This window comes from Hemitrygon akajei, chromosome 20 (genome assembly GCF_048418815.1).
Source record: "Hemitrygon akajei chromosome 20, sHemAka1.3, whole genome shotgun sequence".
NCBI classification, from domain to species: Eukaryota; Metazoa; Chordata; class Chondrichthyes; order Myliobatiformes; family Dasyatidae; genus Hemitrygon; species Hemitrygon akajei.
The window spans coordinates 20796925-20824522 of record NC_133143.1 but is presented as its reverse complement, the minus strand read 5'-3'; the positions used below and the strand labels follow the sequence as shown (position 1 = coordinate 20824522).

The window sequence follows — 27598 nt, the reverse complement described above, 5'->3', positions numbered from 1 at the left end:
GCTATTGTCTCTTGGAGACGGACTTGTGTATTGCATCCTGTACGATGCAATCGAAGCCCCAGGCAATGAACCAAGGAGGAGGTTGGTGGAAGGATTGCATCATCCCTAACCTGATTGACACCTAAGACCCTGTGAGTCAGGATAAAAAGAGGGTCTGTGGGAACAGCCCCTCAGACGCACCAGAAGAAATGCTAGAACTCCTGTAACAGCGTAATAGCGAAAGCCAGTGGAACCAGCCCATGTGCGTCCTTTTCCATTTGCCTCGGAATTGGTGGGTCTTGCCACGGAAGCACGGCTTTAGCTAACCTCGAAGGGGAAATCAGTCCCCCAACGACTCTCGAAGGATTGACATCATAAAAGGAATGGGCAAGTTAAACCTCCGTCTTTCTCTCCAACCAAAAAGGCTGCAGTTCAGCTTGACTGAACTAAAGTGACTTTTATATTTCCATCGGACAATACATTATCCCCTAGACAACGATAGAGCTATTTCTTATTGATTATTAATATACCCGCGCTTTTAGATTTAGTATTGACGACGTATATTATCTGTGTGTTTGCATGGATATTCTTTTTGTGTATTTTTATCAATAAATACTGTTAAAGATAGTACCATCAGACTTCAACAGACCTCTCTATCTTTGCTGGTAAGTGACCCAGTTACAGGGTATGTAACAATTGGGGGCTCGTCCGGGATTTGACACCAAATTGGGAGGCCAGTGAATCGGGCTTGTAAGTCCAAACTTGGATCTGGTTACACGGGTAGCCAGACGGGAAACCAGCAAAGATGGACGTGGGTGAATTTATAGAAAACCCGACTCTGGAGGCGCTAGAGGCGGCCACCAAATCAGACTTGATAAATTTGGCGAAGGGGTTAAACCTCACAGAGGTGAGGTTGTCAATGAAAAAGCGGGAGGTGCGAAGGGCAATAACTCAGTATTATATTGGGAAGAATGTGTTTACAGCTGAGGTATTGGAAAATATCCCTGAAAAGGTACCATCTAGTGGGACAGCTCAGTTAGAGTTGGAGAAATTAAGGTTGGAACATGCAATTAAGTTAAAGCAGCTGAGAAGGAGAAAGAAAGAGCCGAGAGAGAGAGAGAGAAAGAGAGGGAAAGAGCTGAGAAGGAGAAAGAAAGGGCCGAGAGAGAACGGGAGCATGCGCTCCAGCTAAAGGAGTTAGAGGTGAAACGGGAACAGGAAAGAGCTGAGAAGGAGAAAGAAAGGGCCGAGAGGAAAAGGGAGCATGCGCTCCAGCTAAAGGAGTTAGAGGTGAAACGGGAGCAGGAAAGAGCTGAGAAACAAAGAGAGCACGAAATTCAGTTAAAACAGCTGGAAGCAGTTGAAAAAGAGAAGGAAAGGGCCGAGAAGGAGAGGGAGGCAGAAAAACAGAGGAAACATGACTTGGAGATGGAGAAGTTAAGGCAAGAGCAACGAGTTCAGGGGTCAGACTGAGAGGAGCGGTTTAATGTTAGTCGGGAGTTGAGGTTAGTACCTCCGTTCGAGGAGACGGATGTTGATAGTTATTTCTTGCTTTTTGAAAAGGTGGCAGTGAATCAGAAGTGGCCCAGAGATCAGTGGGTGGCGTTGTTACAAAGTGTGTTAAAAGGGAAGGCACAGCGGGCATATACGGCATTGTCCATGGAGAAGGAAGAGGAGGAGAGTTATGACAAAGTAAAGGCGGCCATTCTCCAGAGTTATGAGTTAGTACCTGAAGCGTATAGACAAAAGTTCAGAAATTTAAAGAAAGGGTGGAATCAGACGTATACCGAGTTTGCCTATGAGAAGGGTGTGCTCTTGGACCGTTGGTGCACAGCAGGGATAGTGGAAGAGGATTTTTGGCATCTCTGGGAGTTAATTCTGATTGAGGAATTTAAAGGTTGTGTTTCGGAGGATATCCGGATGTATTTGAATGAGAAGCCGAATAAGTCCATCTCCGAATTTGCTAGGTTCGCAGATGAATATGCCCTAACCCACAAGACAAAGTTTTCCTCAAATAAAAGTTCCCAGAGAGACCGTGGGAACGATAGAGAAAGCCCGCCGGCTGAGGCAGAGGTCCCGCCGGGAGCAAGTGGTAAGGTTGGGGAGGAGAGGCAGGAGATTTCCGGGCTTGACCTGTTTTAATTGTGGAAAGGGGGGACATATTGCATCTAGGTGCTTTGCTCCGAGGAAGGAGACAGGAAAAGGGAAAGCAGCGGTCCCTATCGGATGTGCCGTGGTAATCAGTAAATCGACAAGAAATCCCCGGGTAGACAGAGTATGAGATGGGTCTGAGACTTGTATGTCAAACGGAACCGTGTCTGTGAGGGAGGGAGGTACACCAGTTCCAGTACGGATCTGGAGAGACACGGGTGCTGAACTGTCATTGATTAGCAGTAAGGTACTAGATTTTGGTCGCAAGACGGGAATGGTAGCTGTGAAAGGAATAGGCAAAGGGACGGAAATGGTGCCCTTGCATAGGGTCATTATGAATTGTGAGCTGGTCTCTGGACCAGTTGAAATGGGGGTGCGATCAGAATTCCCGAGAACTGACACGGACGTCCTTCTGGGTAACGATTTAGCCGGTGGTAAGGTTTGGTCAGCAATGACGCTGATGAGCCGGCCGGTGAGCGTTGCAGCCCCGCCCCTAGCATCCAAGATCTCTCCTGCATGCGCAGTTACTCGCAGTATGTCGAGAAAGGCAGCTGAGAACGAGAGCAGTTTAAATTTGGCCAGTGTCGATTTAGCCGAGATGTTTTTACTAACCTTGTACCATGAGGGTTTAGAGGGTGGTAAAATGAAGAGTAGTAAAGTGAAAGAGAGTAAGGGAGAGGAGGTAGACCTCCCTTAGCGAGGAGAAAAGTTCTAGAGGCAGGAGATAAAGATGAGAAACAAATAGAGTTGTTAAAAGGTCCAGAGTTGGACATGGATGATCTGTCTGGTTTGGCAGAACTGTTTGAAGAAGTTGAAAATTCTAAAGGTGTTCCCGATAATGAAATGAGGGCAGTCCTAGATGAAAAGGGTGCCCTTACCTTGAAGAAGTCTGCTGGGTTGGCAGATGAGGTTGTTTCAGCCCGCGGGGTTGAGTTTACTCTGGAAGGGAGTTGCCCAGAGAGTAGCTGGGAGAATCAGGGGAATTTAGAGTTTGGACCAGGTACGGGTATTGAAAACCTGGAAGAGGCAAATGTCCCGTTGGAGTGTGTCCAAGATGTGGATGCACGTGGTACTGAACCTAGTAATGAAGCTCAGAAAAAGTCTGAGGTATTTGATTCAGTTGACAAGGAAGGCAGTCCTTGTGGGTCAGATAGACTTGGTTCAGCGAAGAAAGGGTTAACCTTGGTAATAGTGGGAAGTGAGAGTTCCCAGGTGTTTGTGCTCGAAGGTGTGTTAAAAGTTAATGCGGAGATCAAAAGTGGGGAGATGAGTATTATCATTGAAGGAGACGGGAAATATGTAGTTCCCAAATCAAATGAAGAAAATTTAAAACCCGCGGATCACTTACAGGTTGAGTTGGAAGATGACGGGGTCCCCCATGCTATTGTTATTCCAGAGTGTGGCGTGAAAAGGCAGAATTTAAAATGCTGCTTGAACAAAGAGTTCGAATTGAAAACTAATAGCCTGAAGGGTCCTGAAGAGAAAGCTAGCAACTTGCGTAAAATTAAAGAATTGGGTGGAAATTCAGAAGATGGTCTAAGTTTGGGACACAGTGTTGATAAAATAACTCCTATGAAAGAAGCGGACAAAAGCCTATTTCGCCAGGGTACCCAAGCTCCCCATGTGGGAACTAACCGGAAAAGAGGCGAGGGTTAATGGGGATGCCATGTTTAAATAGCAGAAACCGGTTTTAAGGGATTTCGACAAAGCCTGTGAATAATAAAAGACAACCCCCATGGAAGCCTGCCTGTCGAGTTTGAAAGCAACATAAAGATTAGTATTTGCGTGAACTGTTGTAGTATACCCGTAAGCTAAGATCACAACTCTTTAGTTTTGTTGGCTAAAGAAAAATATGAAAAATAAAAACAGGAGGTTATTGAGTTGGAGTCTGATGCTGCAAGAGTTCGATATTAAGGTACAGCATATTAAAGGAAGTGATAAGGTGCTCGCGGACTGTTTATCTAGATGCTGAATTGAATGTATAACTGTATTACTCTGTAGTGAAAAGAAAAACTTTTGTATTGTGTTAGATTCTAAAATCCTGTCACTCTGTACTACTTCGTTTTCAACGCTGGTGAAAACGCTTTGAAGAAAGGGGGTGTTACAAATGTGCCACAGCTCTGAGGGGCTGAAGGGTGCGGGGGTAGCCCCCTCCTTTGTGAGAATCGCAAGATCACTATTGAGTCAGTTCAGGGGACACAGGAAATGAGAGAAAGACATGCAGAATCCACAAAAGGGTTGGAATGTGTCCTGGCCTCCGAGGCGGACCCATTGATACCGGTTATTGTCTCTTGGAGACGGACTTGTGTATTGCATCCTGTACGATGCAATCAAAGCCCCAGGCAATGAACCAAGGAGGAGGTTGGTGGAAGGATTGCATCATCCCAACCTGATTGACACCTGAGACCCTGTGAGTCAGGATAAAAAGAGGGTCTGTGGGAACAGCCCCTCAGACGCACCAGAAGAAATGCTAGAACTGTAACAGCGAAAGCCAGTGGAACCAGCCCACGTGCGTCCTTTTCCATTTGCCTTGGAATTGGTGAGTCTTGCCACGGAAGCACGGCTTTAGCTAACCTCGAAGGGGAAATCAGTCCCCCAACGACTCTCGAAGGATTGACATCATAAAAGGAATGGGCAAGTTAAACCTCCGTCTTTCTCTCCAACCAAAAAGGCTGCAGCCTACAGCTTGACTGAACTAAAGTGACTTTTATATTTCCATCGGACAATATATTATCCCCTAGACAACGATAGAGCTATTTCTTATTATTATTATACCCGCGCTTTTAGATTTAGTATTGATGACGTATATTATCTGTGTGTTTGCATTGATATTATTTTTGTGTATTTTTATCAATAAATACTGTTAAAAATAGTACCATCAGACTTCAACGGACCTCTCTATCTTTGCTGGTAAGTGACTCAGTTATGGGGTATGTAACAGTATGATAACCCGAGAGGATTCATAGAAGAGCTGCGACAGATGATACAAGGAGATGTCGATGAAAAGCTGAAAGTGATAAGCTTTAAGAAGCAATCATGTAGCCTGGCAAGTAAGCAGAGTGTATTTTCTAAATGATAATCACTGCCTGCTTATACCACTGTGTGCCAATTCAGCGGTTGGCACGTCAGTTAATTCTCAGTAACTGAATTTAGGGCAGTGAGAGCGACTGGCATTGCCTTCATACATAAGACATAGGAGCAGGATTAGGCCATCTGGCCCATTGAGTCTGCTCCACCATTCAATCATGGCTGATCCTTTTTTTTCCAATCTTCTCCTCGACCCCAGTTCTTGGCCTTCTCTCTGTAACTTTTGATGCCATGTCGAATCAAGAACCTATCAATCTCTGCCTTAAATACACCCAACAACCTGGCCTCCACAACTGCATGTGGCAACAAATTCCACAAATTCACCACCCTTTGGCTAAAGAAATTTCTCCCCATCTGTTTTGAAAGGGCATCTCTTTTTCCTGAGGCTGTGTCCGCTTGTCCTAGACTCTCCCACCATGGGAAACATCCTTTCCATATTTACTGTCTAAACCTTTCAACACTCAAAAGGTTTCAATAAGATGTCCCCTCATCCTTCTGAATTCCAGTGAGTACAGACCCAGAGCCAATAAAGTTCCTCCTATGATAACTCTTTCATTCCTGGAATCATCCTTGTGAACCTCCTCTGGACCCTCTCCAGTGCCAGCACATCCTTTCTAAGATGAGGGGCCCAAAACTGTTCACAATACTCAAGGTGAGGCCTTATAAAGCCTCAGCATCACATCCCTGCTCTTGTATTCTGGACCTCTTGAAATGAATGCTAACATAGCATTTGTAAGCACAGAGAAAAACTCAGCACATTCTTGACGTGGGTCCTGCAGATGGTGGGAAGGTCATGAGGCGAAACACTGCACTTTGGGAAGCTCAGCCTCTGACCTGCTCTTGTAGCAGTGTTATTTATATGGCTGCAGCAGCTGAGTTTCTCGCTAATAGTGACCCCCAGGATATTATTGGTGGGGGTTCTATGATGGTAATGCCACTTGAATGTCAAACATGATGGAAGACCCTCTCTTGCTGCTGGTAGTCATTGCCTGGCAATGAATGCCACATTTACAGATGTCACTTCTATAGATGTGTTGTGGAGAGTAAATTGACTGGCTGCATCACGGCCTGGTAAGGAAACAGCGAAGCCTCTGAACGGAAAATCCTTAAAAAGGAAGTGGATTTGGCCCAGTACATCATTGGCAAAGCCCTCCCAACCAGTGAGCACATCAACATGAAACATTGTCGTAGCAAAGCAGCATCCATCACCAGTGATCACCACCGTGATCTTTCTTCACTGCTGCCATCAGGCAGAAGGTACAAGAGCCTCAGGACATATACCATCAGGTTCAAGGACAGTTACTGCTCCACACCCATCAGGCGTCTGAACAGAAGGGGATAACTACACTCACTTGACCATCCACTGAGAAATTCCCACAACCAATGATCTCACTTCATGGGCTCTTTATCCTGTTATCTTAAGTTCTCGTTATTCATTGCTATTTATTTACATTTGTATTGGCACAGTTTGTCGCCTTCTGCATTCTGGTTGATCTTTCATTGATCCTGTTATAGTTACTGTTCTATAGATTTGCTGAGTATGCCCACAGGAAAATGAATCTCGGTTGTATGTGGTGACACATATGTACTTTAATAATAAAATTTTCTCTCAGCGTGTCTGAACATTAACCAGACATGGTTACAAGTAGGCATAGGGTGTTTCACTTGTTGTCTTGTCACACCTGCACATCACTAAGGCTTGGTTTTAAGGACAGTCCAGGCCAGAAGAAACAAAGGTATGAATCATTCTCTTTATTGGTACAAATATATACATGAAGAAATTCCACCTACACTGGAACTAACATACAGTGAGCAATATATGTCACTGGAAGGCAAAATTATAAAATTATTTCAGATGTAAAAGTGGGTAAATCATCAGCTAGCCTAATGATTAAAATAAAATCATACTTCCCTGTTCCATCAGACCATTACATGAAACTGCTATAAGTTACACCCCCATATACTCTTGCTCATTGTGCTTATGAGAATGTTTATTACAACTTATTTAATAAACTGGAATGGCGTATCTGTACATCGAGGACAAAAGATGCCCTGCTGTAGGATTATAAACCCTTATCCAAGCTCCCCTTTTTATTTATAATAAATTATACAAATCTATTTCATTACTGTGCTCAATTAGTAACATTAATCTTCTCACTTGCATACAGGATTATATCTCGTGTGTACATTCGCCACCCATGAACACATGGGGCATATCCATTAATTTTCTGAATATTATACAGAAGCTAGCCCCACAAAGTTTCCAGTTCCAATGCATATTTTCCAATGTTCTTGTGTTCTTCAGAGCTGTTATACAAAATTCCAGTGTAAGAGAAATTATTGGCATCTAACCATTGTCAGAATTGGGAAGCAGTGATTAATGGATGAGATTGGGTGGATGGCAGAGCATTATAAGCATGCAGTAAATTAATGCAATAGATTATTTTAAAGAATCAAGTAATTAAAAAAAATGTAAGCCAAGAATCCCAATAGTTTTCCAGTTAAAAAAAAGTATCTGCTGTTTGGCTGGTGAATGAAACATCTCAGGTTCATTGTTACACCCTGATCACCTGTTTCATTATGTGTTCTTGTGCTGCACAACCTCTATTCCTCAAAGCGTCTATACAAATATGTAGTCTTTGTCGCCTTCCTCTCCAGAATCACTGGACCTGCTGCTGCTCTTCCCCTCCGTCTTCGAATGCTGCCGCTCTCTCTTTGCCGTCTTCTCCTTCGCTCGAAACTCTTGATCATCAGCAGATCGATCTGACTTGCTTTCTTCTGACTGAGGGCTTTGCTTGGAGCTGGTCTCTGTCATAGAACTTTGACGTACTGGTAATTTTTAATAACAATGGAGTAAGGATTATTTAATGCAATGTAAAAATAGAAAAAATTAAATACATTAGTATATGAAGGCAGAGAAAAGACTTGTGTCGGATCTGTGCCTTGTACTCGCGTCTCCTGGAATACCCATGGTCACGGCTGCTGTTTGTCCATGAGGATGGGCAGTCTGTGAGTGATGAGTTGACCTCAATAAGGTCCTGTCTATAGACCATCGTGATGGACTACTGACAGCTCATGGCATCAGGGTACTTTTAATAACCATACTTGCAGAAACCACTGGTATACGTTTAACTCAAAAAAGCTAAACTGTTAGAGATTAAGTTATAATTTTTTTTAGATAAAAAACACCAAATCTTAAAATAGTTATTATATATAATTTCACTAAAGCATTAAAATAACATCACTTGCTAATAAAGATTGGTGACCCCATTCAAATTAATGGATCTGTGCTCTTTGCACCAACCATGGCCAGCATTATCTGAACGACCAGATATGAAGTGCATTCTGATCCTCAGTTCTGGTTAATTGGCAACCACTGGTGAACTCTGTAGAAATAAGCAACAGTACATCCAACCTAATGCGAGACAATGCTTAGAACATGTTTTTTTTTAAGGCAGGCATCATTATACAGCCAAGCCCAGAAGCAATTTTTTTTAATATAATGGTCATATTAAGTGAAACAAATATTTAAACATCTTTATACTCTTAAATTTCAAAGGCTATAAGTAAAGTCCATTCTCAAAATAGAACAACATGGTGGGACAGCAGGTAGAGCTACTGTCTCACAACCCCAGCAACCTGGGTTTGATCTCGTCTCTATGGAGTTTGCAGGTCCTCCCTGCAATCACGTGGGTTTCCTCTAGGACAACAGCCACCGACCATTTTTATGCCATGGACCAATACCATTAAGGAAGGGATCTGTGGATCCCAGATTTGGAACCCCTGCTCTAGGGACACAATTTGTTCAAAGGCAAAATGCTTGGCTATGTTAATTTGCCCCTAGTGTGTAAATGAAGAACCTGGAAGGAATTGACGGGAATGTGAAGGGCATTAAGAAAGGTTATCAGAGTAGGATTAGGTGCTCGAAGGTCAGTGTCAAAATGGTGGGCCAAATGGCATCTTTCCATACTGTGCAACTCCACGCTACATTTAATTTGCTTAACTTCAATTAAAAACACGATTTTCAGTGGTTAGCTTTCTAACTACTGATATGCTATAACCACGTGCTGTTGTTCCAACCACTAAGTAAAAAGATCAAAAAATAACAATTAACAGAAAGCAACAGATTTATCCCAAAATAAAGGTATAAGAACTACCTGATGGGAGTAATCTTTGTGCATATAAAATAAAAAGTACTTGGAGAAATTGCATCATCTTAAAAAGTGGCACCATGTCCTGAATCACTGTTCACATATAATCTGTTGTTCTGTGTGAATACTTGCTTTAGTATTTAGCATAACCTAAACTCCCATACCATTCACATAACCATTTGAGGGACTAGCAGGAGGCTAAGCAGCAGGGCCAACATGCTCTATGATTACATCTCCCAAATGAATATTAATGGCAATAAAACATACTTAAACACTCTCTGCTGAAACCATCAACTTAGTTACCAGCAAAGGCTGGTACTTGGTGGTCATTCCATTCAATTAGGATCATTCTGAAGCCACAAGCTTTTTGTCCATTCCTGTTCCAAGTTTCTTGATTAAGAAAACCATTGGTTTGAACAGCTCTTCTAATGAACCACTATAAGAAGTGCTCATATTAGTGTATTGAGGTCCATTAATCTTTATTCCTCTACTTTACAGTTCATGGGATGCTAATTTTTGTTAAAAATATTTATTTGTATGGGTTTTTACCATCCATGGTCAGCAGCTAACACTGGTAAGATAGCAAGATATCACTGAAATGTTCGCCCCACCACCCAAGTCATGGTGCTTTTTGGTGCTGCTATCAGGAAGGTGGTACAGGAACCTCCGGACTCACACCACCATGTTCAAGAACAGTTATTACCCCTGAACCTGAACACTCACCCCATCACTGAACTGTTCCCACAACCTGTGCGCTCATTTTGAAGAACTCTTCATCTCAAGTTCCTGATATTCAGTGCTTATTTATTTATTATTATTATTATTATTATTTCTTTCTTTTTGTATTTACACACTGGTGGAATGCCCATGTTGGCGGTTTTATCATTGAATCTATCGTGATTATCATTCTATGGATTTATTGAGTATGCCCGAAAGATAATGAATCTCAGAGCTGCATATGGTGACATATATGCACTTGGATAATAGTTTTACTTTGAAGACAAAGGAAACCAAAAGGCTAAGGCTGATGATCCAGAATCAAGAAGTTAAGCCTTAGTGTGGTTGCTCAGGTGTTTATCTACTGAAGAAAAAAATCTCAAGGAAGAAAAGGAAAATAGTTGTGTAGTAATTATGACGGTGAAAATAGTGGATTGTCAAAACAAAATCTAAAGGCTTTCCAATATAAATGCAAGAGTTTCTGCAGATGCAGGAAATCTTGAGCAACCTACACAAAGTGCTGGAGGAACTTAGCAAGTCAAGCAGCATCTATGGAAGAGAATAAACATGTCAACATTTTGAGCTGAAATGCTTCATTAGAACTGAAAAGGAAGGAGGCAGAGGCCAAATTGATAAGGTGGGGGGAAAGGAAAGAATACAAGCTGGAAGGTGAGAGATTAGACCAGGTTAAGTGGGAAGGTGGGTGGGAGAGGGGGGATGCAGTAAGTAATGGAAGAGGTAAAGGGCTGGAGAAGTAATCTACTGTTGTAAGTCAGTGGATCATGGTAGAAAGGAAAAGAGGAGGAAATCAGAGGAAGTAATGGGTGAGGAAAAGACGATGGCTGAGAGGGTAACTGGAATGAAGAATGGAAAAAGAGCGAAAAGGGAATGGGGAAAAATTATAAGAGCAGTATAAAGCAAAAGCCCATTGAGTCTGCTCTACCACTCTCCTGCCTTCTCCCTGTAACTTTTGACATCCTGACTAACCAAGAATTTATCAGTCTCTGCTTTAAATATATCAATGACTTGGCCTCCACAGCAGTCCATGGCAATGGGTTCCACAGATTCACTACTCTCTCTGTTCTAAATGTCCCTCTATTCTGAGACAGTGCCCTCTGGTCCTAGATTCCTCCACTAAAGGAAACATACTCTCCACATCCACTCTATCTAGCCCTTTCAATATTCTATGGGTTTCAACGGGATTCCCTCTCGCTCTTCTAAATTCCACCAATTATAGGCCCAGAGCCATCAAACACTCCTCACACATTAACCCTTTTATTCCTGGAATCATTCTTGTGAACCTCCTCTGGACGTATTCCGATGCCCGCATATCCTTTTTCAGATAAGGGGCTCAAAACTATTCACTATATCCCAAGTGTAGTCTGACAAATGCCTTATAAAACATCAGTTTTACATCCTTGTTTTTATATTCTCATCCCCTCAAAATGAATGCTAATATTGCATTTAATTTCCTTACCACTGACTCAGCCCACGTTCCCCTTTAGGGAATCCTGCAAGAGGGCTCCAAAGTCCTTTTGCAACTCTGATTTTTGAATTTTCTCCAATTTAGAAAAGTCTACTTATGCCATTATTCCTTCTACCAAAGTGCATAATCATACACTTCTCTGCACTATATTTCATCTGCCACTTCTTTGCCCATTTTCCAAATCTGTCAAAGTCCTTCTGCAGATTATCTGCTTCTTCAACACCAACTGCCCCTGCCCCTCCACCTATCTTTATATCATCCACAAACTTGGCCACAATGCCATCAATTCCTTCATCCAAACCATTGACATAGTGTTAAAAAAAGCTGTGGACCCAGACCCAACACCAGTCAGCCAACCTTCTAACCATGCTAGTACCTCTTCTTTAATACCATGGGCTCTTATCTTGTTAAACAGCGTAATGTGCAGCACCTTGTCAAAGTCCTTCTGAAAATCCAACTAAACAACATCCACTGGTTCTCCTTTGTCTATCCTGCTTGTTATTTCCTTAAAGAATTCCAACAGATATGTCAGACAAGATTTCTCCTTAATGAACCATGCTGACTTTGGCCTGTTTTAACATTTGACTCCAAGTACCTTGAAACCTCATCCTTAATAATGAACTCCAAAATCTTCCCAACCACTGAATTCAGGCTAATTGGCCGTTAAGTTCTTTCTTCTGTCTCTCACTCTTCTTAATGAGTGGAGTGACATTTGCAATTTTCCATCTTTCTAAAACCATTCCAGAATCTAGAGATTCTTGAAAGATCATTACTAATGCCTCCACAATCTCTTCAGCTACATCCTTCAGAACTCTGGAGTGTAGTCCATCTGATCAAGCTGATTTATCTATCTTCAGACCTTTCAGCTTCCCAAGCACCTTCTCCTTAGTAATAGCAACTACACTCACTTCTGCCCCCTGACACTCTTGCATTTCTGGCATACAGCTCGTGTCTTCCATGGTGAAGAGATGCAAAATACCATTTCTGCCATTTCTTTATATCCCATTACTACCTCTCTAGAGTCATTTAGCTAATCAGCTCCATCTTGGAGCATGATTACTAGCCTACAAAGTACCCAGGACATCTTTAGGGAGTGGTGTCTCAGAAAGGCAGCGTCCATTATTAAAGACCGCTAGCACCCAGGACATGCCCTTTTCTCGCTGTTACCATCAGGTAGGAGGTACAGAAGCCTGAAGACACACACTCAGTGATTCAGGAACAGATTCTTCCCCTCTGCCATCCAATTCTTAAATGGACTTTGAATCTTTGGACACTACCTCACTTTTTAAAATATATACAGTATTTCTGTTTTTGCACGTTTAAAAAAAATCTACTTAATATATGTAATTGATTTACTTGTTTATTATTTTATTAATTACTATTATTTTCTTTTCTGCTATATTATGTACTGCATTGAACTGCTGCTGCTAAGTTAACAAATTTCACGACACATGCCGGTGATAATAAACCTGATTCTGATTCATTTTCAAGCTGTCCGAAATCCACTCTCACTTCTGTTTTACTCTTTCTATATTTGAAAAAACTTTTGATATCTTCTTTTATATTATTGGCTGGCTTACCTTCATATTTCATCTTTTCTCTCCTTATGGCTTTTTAGTTGCCTCCTGTTGGTTTTTAAAAACTTCCCAATCTTCTAACTTCTCATTAATGTTTGGTATATTAAAGTGCCCTCTCTTTAGCTTTTATGCTATTTTTGACTTCCCTTGTCAGCCACGGTTGTGTTGACTCATCTTCCCTTTAGAATACTTCATCTTTGGAATGCATCTATCATGTGCCTTCTGAATTGCCCCAGAAACTCCAGCCACTGCTGTTCTGATGTCATCCCTGATACAGTCCCCTTCTCATGCCTCTGTAATTCTCTTTACTCCACTGTAATACTGGTAACCTGACTTGATCTTCACTGTCTCAAACTGCACTTACTGAAAGTTAGAGAAATTGATGTTCATGCCATCTGGTTGGAGGATACCCTGTAGGAATATGAGGTGTTGCTTCTCCATCCTGAGTTTGGCCTAATCCATGGACAGACAAGTCAGAATGAGAATGGATCAAACTGAAATGGGCAGCCACTGGGAGAGTCTCCCTTTTGTAGAATCTCCCAATGAGAAATATCCAGTCCAAGTTATGAATCAGCTGGGGAAGTCAGATAATTGAAGTCCTTCCCTGGTACCTTAAGAGATAATTTAGGACAAATCTTCAGTGTTTCCCTGAAGGAATCTAGCAAAACTGAAAGTAAAGGTGACAGATCTAAATTTCTGCTTGCATAACTTGCTGGTTTTGGGACAAAGTCAATGGATTTGCTAAAGTTAGCCTAAAATTGAGTGCAAATCAATCAGCTTTGCTCTAAATCATTACCGCTTTCACATCTATACGCCCAGTTGGATAATAATTGATCAATTCCTTTAGGACTTAACTCACTGAGAAACCAATGCAACAAGGGATCTAAAAACGTTTCATTTGACTCTAGGCATTAGATAGTGTCCAGAAGAGATGAGACAGGATGTTGCTTAGAATGGAAGATTTTACTTATAAGGAATTACTGGATCAGCTGGAACACAGGAAGCTGAGGGGTGAGAGAGGTTTATAAAATCTGTAGAAGATCTGAGCCTTTTCCCAAGTTTGGGGGTGGGGGGAGGGAGTTTAAAACTAGAGGGCATTGATTTAGAGTGAAAAGGGAGGAATTTAAAGAAGATCTGAGGAGCAAGTTTCTCACACAGAGGGTCGTGATTACATGGAAAGAATTGCCATGAAGTAGTAGAGGCAGATATAATTTCAATGTTCAAAAGGCATTTGGAAGTTAATTGAATAGGAAAAGAGTAGAGTGATACAGGCCTAATATGGGCAAAAACAATAGGTCTCGCAGTTGATGTGACAAGTTGGCCAAAGGACCCACTTCTGTACTGTTCAACTCTTATGATTCCGTGACTGTCCCTTTCCATCAGCTCATCAATCACTGCAAAAATAATTACTATTTCAGTCAGTCAGAAACATCCAAAAATATTAAAATCTGTTACATTCAAAAAAAAACTTACAACATACAAATTTGCAAACTCTTACCTTTGTCCCTTGCGCATATGAAGTGAATAGGAGAGCTGAACTCAACTTGGGACAGGATATTGCATGTACTCCCCACTCTATCTTCTTCAACTTTGTGATCCCACACTAAACTCAACATCAAGAGCACAGAGGCCTGGAAACTTTGAAGCCACACATGCTTCTTATGCCTTCATGTATTTATGTGGTGACGTTTCCTTCCAAGTTCAGGACCTTTAAACTAAGGTGGGTTAAAAGAGGTTGGGTACTGATTATTTGAAGATGGAACAGGTTTGACTGGCTGCCATTGTTGGTGGGAGATGTAAATTAGCAAATGTGATTCAAATCCACCAACTCATCTTCATAATCTAATCAGAACTGGAAATAGGATGAGCAGATTAATATGGCCAATGTTGTCCACAACTACAAAAAGACTGGCTAATACTTGTTGCAACTGTACTCGTTAATTTATGAGTCCAGATTTGGGAGTATCAAGCGCAGTTCTGGTCACCCACCTATAGGAAGGCTGATATTAAGCTGAAAAGGGTGAACAAAAGATTCACAAAGTAGTTACTGCAACCAGGCACCTTCAGCTGCAAGGAGAAGCTTCTACTATTTTCCCTGGAATGATGGAGTCTGAGAGGTGACTTCATAGAGGTTTCTGAAATCATGAGGGGCATAGATAAAATGAATGGAACAGTGTTTATCTCAGTGCAGGGGAGTTTAAAACCAGATGGCATATGTTCAAGGGGGGGATGCTGAAGATTTATAAAGAAGATGTGGGACATATTTTTTATTTACACAGAGAATGGTGGGTATATGGAATGAGCAGTCAGATGTTGCTATAGAAGTGGGTGTCAACTATAAATTTTAAAAGACACCTGGGGGGGGGGCGGGGGTTGATGTTTTTCTTTGAATGGCTCCATGGATTTTCATTGTTTTATGGCTGTCTGTGGGGAAGTCGAATCTCCGGGTTGTATTCTGAAAACATACTTCGATAATAAATACACTTGGACTTTAGCATCTCCATAACATGATTGTGCGCAAGTCCACTGGAATCTTCACTGAACTGAGTTAAATGGGGCCTTCAATTTAGAAATTGCACAATCTCCTTTCATTCACAGAAAAAAAAAGTTTCTGGAATATAGATAGGAGATTGAAGGCTAAAATCAATACTAAAGGAGAAAGAGGAGATTTAAGCAGTATGGTTTCGAATGGCTATATTCCAAAACCAGTGAGATATCCTGAAATTAATTCATCACTGAGCCTGAGTCATGGCATTTAGGAAATACAGCACACAGTATTTGTCCATAAGTGATCACAAAGAAAATGAATGAAATAACACACAAACGATGGGACACAATATCAGCAGCAAAGCTTGCTAAACACAATACTTGAATGAAGTTTAAAAGTCAAATAAAAACTTAACAAAATTATCACCACCACCTTAAAGCAAAGCTTTCAAAGCTTCAACATCCCTATCCCTGGCCTTCCTGAAGCTTAGTTTTAATTCAAGAAGTCAGCTTCATAATTTATATTATCACTTTAAATGTTTTTAAATATGAAAATGTTATTGATATTCACTAGAAGCCAATTGCAATTAATTTCACATTTAATTTTGAGCAAATAAAATTAACATGATACAGGGAATGGGATATTAAAGGTTTCATCCGCAAGATATGAATATGATCTGCCTCCAAACATGAAAATGGCACCAACAAATTAGAACAGACATACACCTATCCTGTTGTATTGCTTTTGTACATCATACTAAGTCAAATCTAGCAGCCTGGATTTCTCAAAAACATATTGTATAACTGACTAGCAAGGTTTTGATTTTGCAAAATTAGCTAGTAGTGAGTAAATTAGTGAGTAAAATCCAAAATATATGTACAAACTCAATAGCTCTGATAGGTGTATAATCTTAATTTTTTTTAAAAAAGGACATTGGTAGCTTTAAAGTCAGAGGTGAGCATATCCTCATTTTTTCCAATTTAGATTTTTGCATCCATTCAACTTGAATCTATCATGCAAAAATGCTGTTATACTATAATTCAGTAATACAATTGCCAATGATAACTGAATCTCCAATTTGTGTTCCAGATATACAGTTTTAAGTTGCTTGTACTATGCCGCTTGGGGGAAAAGAAGTTAATTATTTGTTGGTGCCAGCTTCACCACCACCACTATTCCAGGAAGGCAAAAGTTCTGACCAGTCATTGGCTGTGATTTCTTGTGCTCAATCTCGCTTGCATCATTCACCGCGCCAGTAGATGATTGCCTCAGTATTCTTTTGACACGTGCTCCATTTTTTGCCATTTCAGAATCATTTTCTGTGTCAGTTCTATTATCAAGTCCAAATAGCTCTACCAGGGAAAAATGGTACTTTTTAATTTTTACTTCATAAACACAATCAGTTGGAGCAGCACAAACTATACTTGAAGGAGAAATATGCTGACCTTTAGCTTTTACGTACAAAAATAACTTTTCCATTTAAGAATGTAAAGACAATCTTCTTGTTTTGAACACAAAACTGCAGAAAATAGGATCTTGTATTTAGTAATTTTATAAGAAACTGTTCAATTTTCTTTATGGTTTACTTTTTATAAATGTGATAAAGCTTTCCTGCCTCAAAGGACGCATACTGCAAAGCCTCTGGACATCAGTGGTCAATGTTGAGGGAAAAAAACTCCGCTTCTCTCATGACTTAAATATTCTTGCAATGATGAAGGTAGATTTGTGTAGCTGACAAAAATTTAAGCAATTTTGAAATGTAAATGTATAGAAATTTTCTTGATGCTCATTAGCTTATAAATGACAAAGCATCACTTGAATTCCTAGTGGACTGCAATATGTTTCACTTTTGCAAAGTTACATTTGTTTTAGCTTATGGAGACAAACAAATGGGAAAACAAATGAAATACACATTTTGCAATAATACAAACCATTTGTAATGTGAAATGCATACAAGATGGTTTACACACTGTGGTGGCTTGTGCAATTGCAATAACAAAAGAAATGCAATATTGATACATAATTGAGCACTTTTTACAGGGAAATTACATTTTACATTACAGTTAATCCTCTAATACATTATCTTTCACAAATGTTATTGCCATTGAATGCCACCAGCTTGTAACTCTTTCACTGAATACATCCAAGAACATTACCAGTCCCCAATCAGAGAAAAGAAATTTGCTCATCCTTGATAAGTTACAGCTATAAATTTTCATTCAACTTCTCTCTCAGAATATCTGGTTTCTTTTGGGATCCTGATAAGGAGGTGGATGATACAGTTAAAGAGTTAACTGTCTGCTGTATTATTCAGTAAATCTTCCAATTGGTCTAATCAGCCCTTCCTCCCCCACAACGCTCTCCCCATCTCTCTTGTCTGGCATTAAACAGTATCAGCCTACCTTCATGTGAAGATGAGCAGCTGTTGGGCCCACTGAAAGGGGGGCTGCTCTGCCCATCCTTATCTGATGGTATTCGCTTTAGAGCAGGTGGGACCAGAGCAATTTTGGGGGAAGAGAGACCAGATGGTGATTCTGGGGTTTCCTCTATAACAAGGAATAACAAAGGTATCATTCTTGTCAAAGTCATTCATTCTTTCTCCAAACAATACAAGCAGTTGCTTGAGATAAATTAGTGCTTTGCATCCAGTGATCCAATGGAACATTTTTCAACAAGTTCTTTGTTAGATGTACAAAGGGGATTATGAGCTAATTTTCCTCCCAATAAGTATCACCAATCTAATTAGAATTCCTTACAAAATATATATCCTACTCTCAATAAAATGGAGCTAATTATACTATATAATGAAAAAATGTTTAATATTAGAAATGATGGATTAACAGTGCATATTTCTGTGGAGATTTATAAAATAAATATTAATGATCTATGAAAAATTTTAAAAGCTGCCTCCAAATAAAGAGGGAGAATCATTAAATTCACTTTTGAATAAAGAGCTGTTCCATTGTGTTTTAAATTTGAGAAGGAAGGTCTTAAACTTAAACGAAGACACTTACAGAATTAAGAAGAGTTCATATCCAAAATGAGGGTCTTAAATCGAAACAATGATTTACAGAAGTAGGAAGGGTATACAAAGAAATTTAATTGAAAGATTACAATCAACCATCAATGATACATTTGTAAAGTAGTAAATGCAAATTCATAGCATCTATACACATATCCCTGAAGGAAAATAATCCCCATAATAATATACAATTTAGATTAAGGATAGCACTGGGTTACAAACGACTTGCAACACCGTGAAGAGCAATAACCCTGAGGATTTGGAGGAGTTCAGAACAGGATGAACAAGATGTTGATAGAGGAAGAAAAACTGAGAGCCAACTACAAAGAATAAGAGATTAATAAAGCCCTTAAATTCAAGCAAAAGGAAGAATACATCAATAATAAAACAATGTTTCTTAAAGGCAAAACTGGAGAAGCCTATAAAGGAGAATAATAAAGGAAGCGACACTGGAAAAATACTTCATGCATTTTCACAATAGCAGCTCCTTTGAACGAGGATCAAAGTGTTAACATGCTGATACTTAAGGTATTGAAATGGTGTGATAACTTTTATTGCAAGTAGGGTAGACTGAAGATACAGAAGTATTACTGAAGTGACACAGGCCTTGCTGATGTCACATGCAAGGTGAAGTTACAGCTGCAAGAATAGTGCAAGGATTGATTTCCATGATAAGACGATTGCCCTCTGAAAATGTACAATGGGCTGAAATTCCTGAGTTGATCCCAGTGAGATATCATCATTCAACCATCTGAACTGTTCCCACAACCTACTGACTCACTTTCCAGGACTCTTCATCTCATGTTCTTGATATTTATTGCTTATTTATTTATTTATTATTATTATTTCTTATTTTGATTTTGCATTTGCAGAGTTTGTTGTCTTTTGCACACTGGTTGTTTGTCTGTCCTGTTGGGTGCTGTCTTTCATTGATACTGTTATGGTTTTACTGAGTATGCCCGCAAGAAACCATAGCTTATGGTTGCACCTGTTGACATACATGTACCTGGATAACAAAGTAACTCTGAACTTGAGTTTAGTAAAATGGAAGGTGATTGAACTGGAACCTTAAAACAAATCTGATACCTTGGCAGAGCAAAATATTGAGAATCTGTTTCCATTCCCAGCTATAAAATAGTGGGGGGCACAGTGGCACTGCCTCACAAATCCAGGATTCAATCCTGCGCTCCAGTGCTATCTGTGTGGAGTTTGCACGTCCTTCCCGTGACAGCGGGGTTTTCTCTAGGACTTCATCCACATCCCAGAGATATGCTGACGGTCAGATTAACTGGCCTCTCCAAATTTCCTCCAGTGCCTAATGTGTAGGATGAAAGACAGAATATTGGGGAGGAGCTGATAGGAATGTGGGTTTGGATTTGGGGTAGGATTAGAGGAAAGATGGGTGCTTGAAGGTCAGCATGGACTTCGTAGCCTGAAGACTTGTTTCCATGTTGCAGCTCTGACTCTAAGGTCTAGACCTGGGGATCTAAACCACAGGATAGAGCTGACTATTCACAGCTAGGACAAAAATGGTGGCTCTTTGAAATTCCATGATTTGGAGGGTGACGAAGCACAGGTAAAGGAGACACTCAAGGCAGATTCTTGAGCATTTCATTAATTGAGGGACACTGGCTGACCTTTCACCCCTCTGTATTTATCACTGGAAGCAAGAATCTGATAGTTATTATCTAACTTCTCAAAGTCTACAGAAAAGTTTGACCCCACTAAATATTTTTTCAGATTTTTTTCTTTGTGATCTATTCTACCAGGCCTAATCCATTTATAAAATCCTTCAAGTATTTTGACCTACAAGGGAGCACTTCTTCAACGATTGAGTTTGTGAAATAGTCTTTACTGACACTCAACAGCTGAATTAATGAGTGAATGATAGGTAACCAGACTTACCTGAGCTCCAGCTGGGTCTCGGCTTTTGAGGGATACTAGGACGCCCCATATTGCCTGGCTTGAGAATCTGAGGTGGTGTTTTTGGACTGGTAGGTGTGGTGGAAGAACTTCTAGGTTTCACTGTTTCTGTCTTTGGTTCAGGTTTCGTAAGTTTCTCTGGTGAAGTTAAGCTGGGATCTCCTTTTTGGATTTGCTGACCCTTGGCTAGAATAACAAAGAGACAATGTACAAGCACGAGGAAATGTAAAGAAACAGTAAAACTGCATGCTAGCTCACAGGTAAAGTGCATGTTCTGTCCAGAACACCAAAATTTGAGATGGACAATGTGCAAAACATTTTTAATGAATTAGAATATAGAACAGTGCAACACAACACAGGCCCTTCAGTCCACAATGTTGTACAGGATTTTTAACCTGCTCCAAGATCAACCTAACCCTTTACTCCTGCAAAGTCCTCCATTTTCCTGTCATTCATAAGGGTCTCTGAAATGACCCTGAGGTATCTGCCTCTACAACCACCCCAGCAAAGCATTCTTCAACCCTGACATCTCCCCCTATACTTTCCCCCTATCACCTTAAAATTATGTCCCCTATTATTAGCCATTTCTGCTCTGGGAAAAAGGAGCTGGCTGTCCACTGTAACAATGCTTCTCCTCATCTTGTACACCTCCATCATCACCTTCTTCACCCCAAAGAGAAAAGGTCTTGCTTGCTCCACATTTCCCCATAAGACATGCTCTCTAATCCTGGCAGCACCCTGAAAAAAGCTCCTGTGCATTCTCTGTAGAGCTTCGACATCCTTCCTACATTGAGGTGACCAGAACTGCACACAATACTCCAGGTAAGGCATTAGCTGGGAATTAAATGTGGGCCCCCTACATGGCAGGCAAGAACTCTACAGCTAAACCACTGATGTAGATTAGCCACTGATTAGTAATTCACTTTTTATCTGAAGCAGACAATATATCTTGACTTATACTAGAAACAAGCAACGTTGTCCACTGTTTAAATTCCTCGATAAGATGGTAAGATGCTTCATGTTTCTGGGCATTTACCAATAGCCATGTTAATGCCACAGTCAAGAGAGCTCTCCAGTGCCTCTGCTTCCTCAAGAAAACAGCCAACGTAACTAAAGACTCTACCCATTCCGGACATTTTCTCCTTTCCCCTCCCATCAGACGACGGAAAATACAAAAGCCTCAAAGTGGGTACCACCAGGCTCAAGGACAGCTTCTACCCCACTGTTGCAAAGGAGGATGTTGCCTCCTAGTTCTCCAAACTAATGGACCCTTGACCTCAAAATCTACCTCATTTCGACCTTGTGCATCAATGTTTTAGAATGTAATCAGAAAACTGTTGCCAAACAGGTACATTCCATACAGTTACTGTATTGGCTGCAACAAAGGAGGCCTTTTATCATAAACATGAGAAAATCTGCGGATGCTGGAAATCCAGAGCAACACACACAAAATGCTGGAGGAACTCAGCAGGTCAGGCAGCATCTACGGAAATGAATAAACAGTTGACCTTTCTCCAGTCCTGATGAAGGGTCTTGGCCTGAAACATCGACTTTTACTCTTGTCCATAGATGCTGCCTGGCCTGCTGGGTTTCTCCAGCATTTTGTGTGATGCTGAAACCTTTCATTATCTTTTAAAAAAAAACTAATTAATTTTGTGGATGTTTGCATCTAAGACACATGTTAGTATTCCAAAATATAGAGCTGTACACAATTTTTTCTAATATTTATTAAAAACTGTTGAAAAAGTGGCAGTGAGCTGTCTTCTTGAACCTATACATTCTTGAGATGGGGTATACCCAGTGCTTAGGGAGGGAGTTCCAGGATGTTATTTCACCAGCAATGGTGAAGGAATACCAATAGATTTCCTAGTCGGGGTAGGGTGTGGCTTGGAGTACAACTTACACATGGCAGTGTTCTCACACTTTTGCTGCCCTGCTCATTCTAGTTGGTAGTGGTTCTGAGTTTGCAAGTTCTGTCTAATAGTAACAAAAAACCAGGCAACAACTATAACAGGGATCTGTTCAGTTGTGAGGCTTCTAGCCTTGACAATTTTTTAAACATTGAGGAGTAACGATACACTATTTAAATATTTACGGATTTTTTTCAGTTAAAGAAAATCCATTTCAGACCCCCACACTATAAAACGTGCCCTAAACCAGTGGATGTGGCAAAGCTTTGTAACACGAGACAATATTATTCCTGGGATGTGAGCTTTGCTGGCAAGTACAACATTCATTATCCATCCCTCGAGAAGATGGTGAAAGCAGAAAGCGCAGGAATCTAGGCAATGAATCCAATCAAATAAGGCTGCTGTGTAGGGAGCTCTTTCTGAATTCTCTGCCCCTTCTGGATTTCTGTGCCAACAAAGAGTTGTTCTCAGAATTTCTGTCCAGTATTACTAGTGTTCTTGTCACATGGCAAAGTTCATTTATTCTCTTTGTAGTCTATGCTAATATTCTTCCACTGGAGATGGTCTATTGACATAATGGAATTCAAATGTTAAACAAAGTAAACTATATGAAGGCAGAAGGCGTGGTTTCAGATAGTTTCTTCCTTGTACCTAACCTGAATAAAACAAGGAATGTCATCAGCTTCTAATAGAATACTTTGAAGAGAGATTAGTATTAAAATTCTCAGAAAACAAACTTAAAATTTTCACATAAAATTAACCAATCAACCATTTCTTGACTTTCTCTAATGCAAGTTAGGAATCTTATCATACTAAGGCAACATTTTGTGCTTTATGTAAGCTTTCTGAAGGCACGTCTGTGCATATAATGCACCAGTGCTCATGAGTGACATCATTTGTCAGTCTTTAGCATTCCCCCAGAGAAAGCGTTCACAACTTGCCAGTTACAAAATAGCACATGCCACTTGCTAGAAACCAGCTTTTCACAAATGTGTTTATGTTTTCTAGGAAGTAGCTAAGCAGGGGCAAAACTGTGAGAGCATTCAGAAAGCTGGTCATTTCTCCTATCATTGTCACTGACATTTTAGTTTTGCTGGATATTCTACAGAAACAGTTATATTAACAAAAAATACGGGATAATCAGCACTTAATGCAAAACCACTGGCCCGAATGTTAATTGTGCTACCATCTCAACACATGCTACCTGACCTTCCTGGCTACTGAAAACCTGACTTGTATCTTTCTCGTTTCCGGTTCTAATGAAGGACTGTAGGCCCCAGTTGTAGACTTTTTCTCATTCCATGGATACTGCCTGACCTGCTGAGATTTTCCATTATTGTCTCTTTTTTTTTTAAATTTCCACCACCTGCAGCCTTTTTGATCCTTATTTTTATTTCAGATCTCCAGCATCTGCTGTATTTTGCTCTCAAGGTTGTGAATATTTGCAGACACTCTTGATGTGAATGTAACCATGAATTATAACCTTCTGTTGTCACCAGCAGAACCACTCATGCTTACATGAATTATTTTGGAAGATTAGCAAATCATCTGCTTTTAATATGCAAGGATTAAACAAATTGGGCACATGAATTAGTTGTACAAAGCTAATGAAAAATGTGTGCTTATAATAATAAACTGCCAGCTGTCGTAAATAGATGAGCAAGTTACAATCTTAACACATTTTCTCAGGACCCTGCTCTGTAAAACTTGTACTCACCTCTGCCAGCTTCGTCAAGTCGGTCTACACTCGACAGGTTTTCATATAATTCCTTATTTCCTGCTTCATTTTCAAGTTTCTAAGAGGACAACAAAATTCAAATAATCTTAACACTCAAAAGATTAGACCAGTCTCTTAGAAGCAAGTGCCTAATCTTGAGGATGCAGCCCTGCTGCAGGGTCTCAACCCAAAACATCAACAATCCCTTTGCCTCCACAGAAGTTGCTCAACCTGCTGAGTGCTGCCAGCTGTTGTTTTTTTGCTCTGGACTCCAGTATTGGGAGTCTCTTGTATCTACGCAAATCCAGTAAATATACAAATCTAATATTTAAAATATCAAATTATATTATTCCAATATATTTTTAATATATTTTGATTCACAATGTTTTATTTTATATTATTTCTGGCACTCTTCATACAGCTGTTTAAAATTCATGGTTCATTACCCCCGATGCAGTTTAATAGTTATTTAGGCCTGTATATATCTGCAATTTCAGATCTTTTGTGTATGGGTGGCTCAGAGCAAAAGGTCTGAAATTGCTGATAAATTGCAGATGTCACCACTCTCTGATGCCAGACTCGGAACAGCAGAGCACAAATTTGCCGAGATTCCCTATTAACACCTACTCTGCTGAGTCTGCACAGGAATTAATGAGAAGAAGGCAGAGTGCTAAGGAAGAAAGCTAACAGTCATAGAGAAGTACAGCCCAGAAACAGGCCCTTTGACCCATCTAGTCCATACCAAAACCATTTAACCTGCCCACTCCCAATCCAAATTTCACTCAAGCATTAAAACCGAGCTCGCATGCACCACCTGTGCTAGCAGTTTAAGCTACCAAACTTTAATATATCAAGGATTTAATTTAGTGGTAAGTTAGAAAGGAAATATTTCATTTTAGTTTAACCACTTAGTTGTAATTTACTGAAGACCACATCAGTGATCAGAGGCAAAACAACTGACAACAGAAATTTCACTGGTGAGCACAGTCACAATCATACAGTGGGCTCAGTTCACAAGACCACCCACGCTAGGAGTTAGGAGCACACAGGAAGGGGAATGATGATGAAAATGTCAACTTTCTAACTAACTGGGAAATAATAGGTAGATGCACATGGTTAGGAGTCATCTCAGTAAGATAACACTCATAAAATACAGTTTAGAGAGGATCAAGATTGAATGTGATAGACGTGATATTTATTCTGTTAGTATGAATAATGTGACATGTTTTGGAACAAGAAATAGAATATAGCTGATGCAGGTGATTTTCTTAAAAAACTATTATTTGGTACTTATGTACAGCTATAGAACAAGACGAGCTATGATTCTTAGCTGATCTAGTGTCATCACAGTGAAAAACATTTAGACCACAGAATCTGTGGACATTGGAAGCATCATCTCATTTTTACTGTGCACTGTACCAGTAGTCTATGGTTGAAATGACAATAAAAAGCGACTTGACTTGACTACATGGATTTTAGTACTGGCTCTGACAAGTTCCTACATGGCAGGCTGATCTGGAAGGTTAGGCCACATGGGGGAGCTAGTGAGGTGGATTTATGAGATGTGAAGCAGAAGGTAATGGTTGAAGTTCTATTCTCTGACCTAGTGCCTGTGACGAGGGGTTCCTAAAGGGTCAGTGTTGGGATCTCTGTTATTCGATATTTATATAAATGAGATAGATATGAATGCACATGACATGATTAGCAAGTTTGCTGATGAAACTAAGTTAGGGGTCTTGTTGATAGTGAAGCAGGTTACAATGAATTGCAAAGGGATCTTGATCTGTTAGGGAGATGGGCTGAGGAATGGCAAATGGATTTCAACTTACATAAGAGTGAGGTGATGCAATTTAGACGTCAAACCAGGGTTGGACATACAGTGAATGGCAGGGCACTGATGAGTGCTACGGCACAGAGGGACGTGGGAGCACAAGTGCACAGTGGAAGCGGCCACGCAAGTAGACAGGATGGTGAAGAAGGTGTTTAGTATGCTAGCCATCAGCAGTTAGGACATCGGGTTTAGGAGCGGGGATGTTATATTGCAATTATACACATCGTTGGTAAGGTTTCACTTGGAATATTATGTACAGTTCACACAATAGGTTCTACTGTGTAACCCTTTGGGTCATGTTAATGTGACTTCATGACTTCATGACTGCAAGAAGTATTTGATCTGTTTAGGAGAAAGGCCGATGACATTCATTCAGGCAGAATATCTAAAAATCTCAAGTGAGCCGAGCCACCTGTAGATTAACAGGCTGTGAAAACTCTTTGATCGAGCACTTTGGGCCTTCAGCTATCTGACGTCACTTAAACAGTCCACCAAGTGGAAAATTCAGGGTGAGGTTTTCCTGGGGAGCAGAGGAGAAATTAACAGAGCAAACACAAGTGTGCATTGGGTTAATGGATAGGCAGCAGGGGACAAATAACACACAACTAATTTAGAATTGATAGTGTACTCAAAATTGATTGTAACAAAACACCAACAGGGCAACAGCCTTTGGCTACAAATGAAAGAGCATTACAGGCTTATTTATTGCCTGAGCTGCTTTGGGGAAGGCTAGATGGCAGACTGACTGGAGCCCACTGGACTATTTAAGGACACTTACTTAGTTGACAGTGAGAGATAAAGGCAGAGGGATGGAGAGAAGACTGATGTAGAGCAGAGACAAATGAAGACTCCAGCCAGGTTAATGCCACTAAGACTAATGCCAGCAACAGCAATTACAGCAAAGGATATAATGCTCACTCTCTGGCAGTGATGTAAAAAGCAAGCACTCCCCCTCCCAACCTGCAGAATAACAGCATTATACATTATTTAGTAAAACCATTGTAGCAGAAAGTAAACACAATTAGCTCATAATTATGTGCCCTGTGGTATGACGTGGGCAATCATGGTCTTCCATCTGTCTGTAGTCTGATCGTTGTCCGTTGGGAAGAACCCACTCATGCTATTGTTCTTATTCCTTGCTCTATCCATGACCATTATTGTTCATGGCAATTTTTTCTACAGAAGTGGTTTGCCATTGCTTTCTTCTGGGCAGTGTCTTTACCAGATGGGTGACCCCAGCCATTATCAATACTCTTCAGAGATTGTCTGCCTGACATCAGTAGTCACATAACCAGGACCTGTGATGTACACCAGCTGCTCATACGACCATCCACCCCGTTTCCACGGCTTCACCTGACCCCGATCAGGGGGGCTAATCAGGTGCTATGCCTTGCCCAAGGATGACCTGAAGGCTAGCAGAGGAAAGAAGCGCCTTACACCTCCTTTGGTACAGATGTATCTCCACCCCCCACCACACGAATAGCCAGAATGTTAAATTGGTTTACTATAGTCGCATAGACTGAGGTTTTGCATGGCATCCTTATAAATTATTTCTTCAC

The 27598-nt window shown here is 40.5% G+C and overlaps 1 protein-coding gene across 7 annotated transcripts in view; it reads right to left on the bottom strand.

Annotated features, from left to right (window-relative positions):
• Positions 1 to 6954: 6954 nt before the first annotated feature.
• LOC140713623 (F-actin-uncapping protein LRRC16A-like) overlaps positions 6955 to 27598 on the bottom strand; it is a 328263-nt gene continuing 307619 nt past the window's right edge. For 5 of the 7 annotated variants that reach the window (XM_073023966.1, XM_073023967.1, XM_073023969.1 and 2 more), the window contains 5 exons: positions 24209 to 24287; positions 20564 to 20767; positions 18039 to 18182; positions 16836 to 16988; positions 6955 to 8046 (listed from right to left, as the gene is read on the bottom strand). In XM_073023966.1, the coding sequence (XP_072880067.1) occupies positions 7838 to 8046; positions 16836 to 16988; positions 18039 to 18182; positions 20564 to 20767; positions 24209 to 24287 (789 nt within the window). In that variant the 3' untranslated portion in view covers positions 6955 to 7837. The remainder of the gene's footprint in view (positions 8047 to 16835; positions 16989 to 18038; positions 18183 to 20563; positions 20768 to 24208; positions 24288 to 27598) is intronic. The other 2 variants (XM_073023968.1, XM_073023970.1) reach the window with 2 other exon arrangements.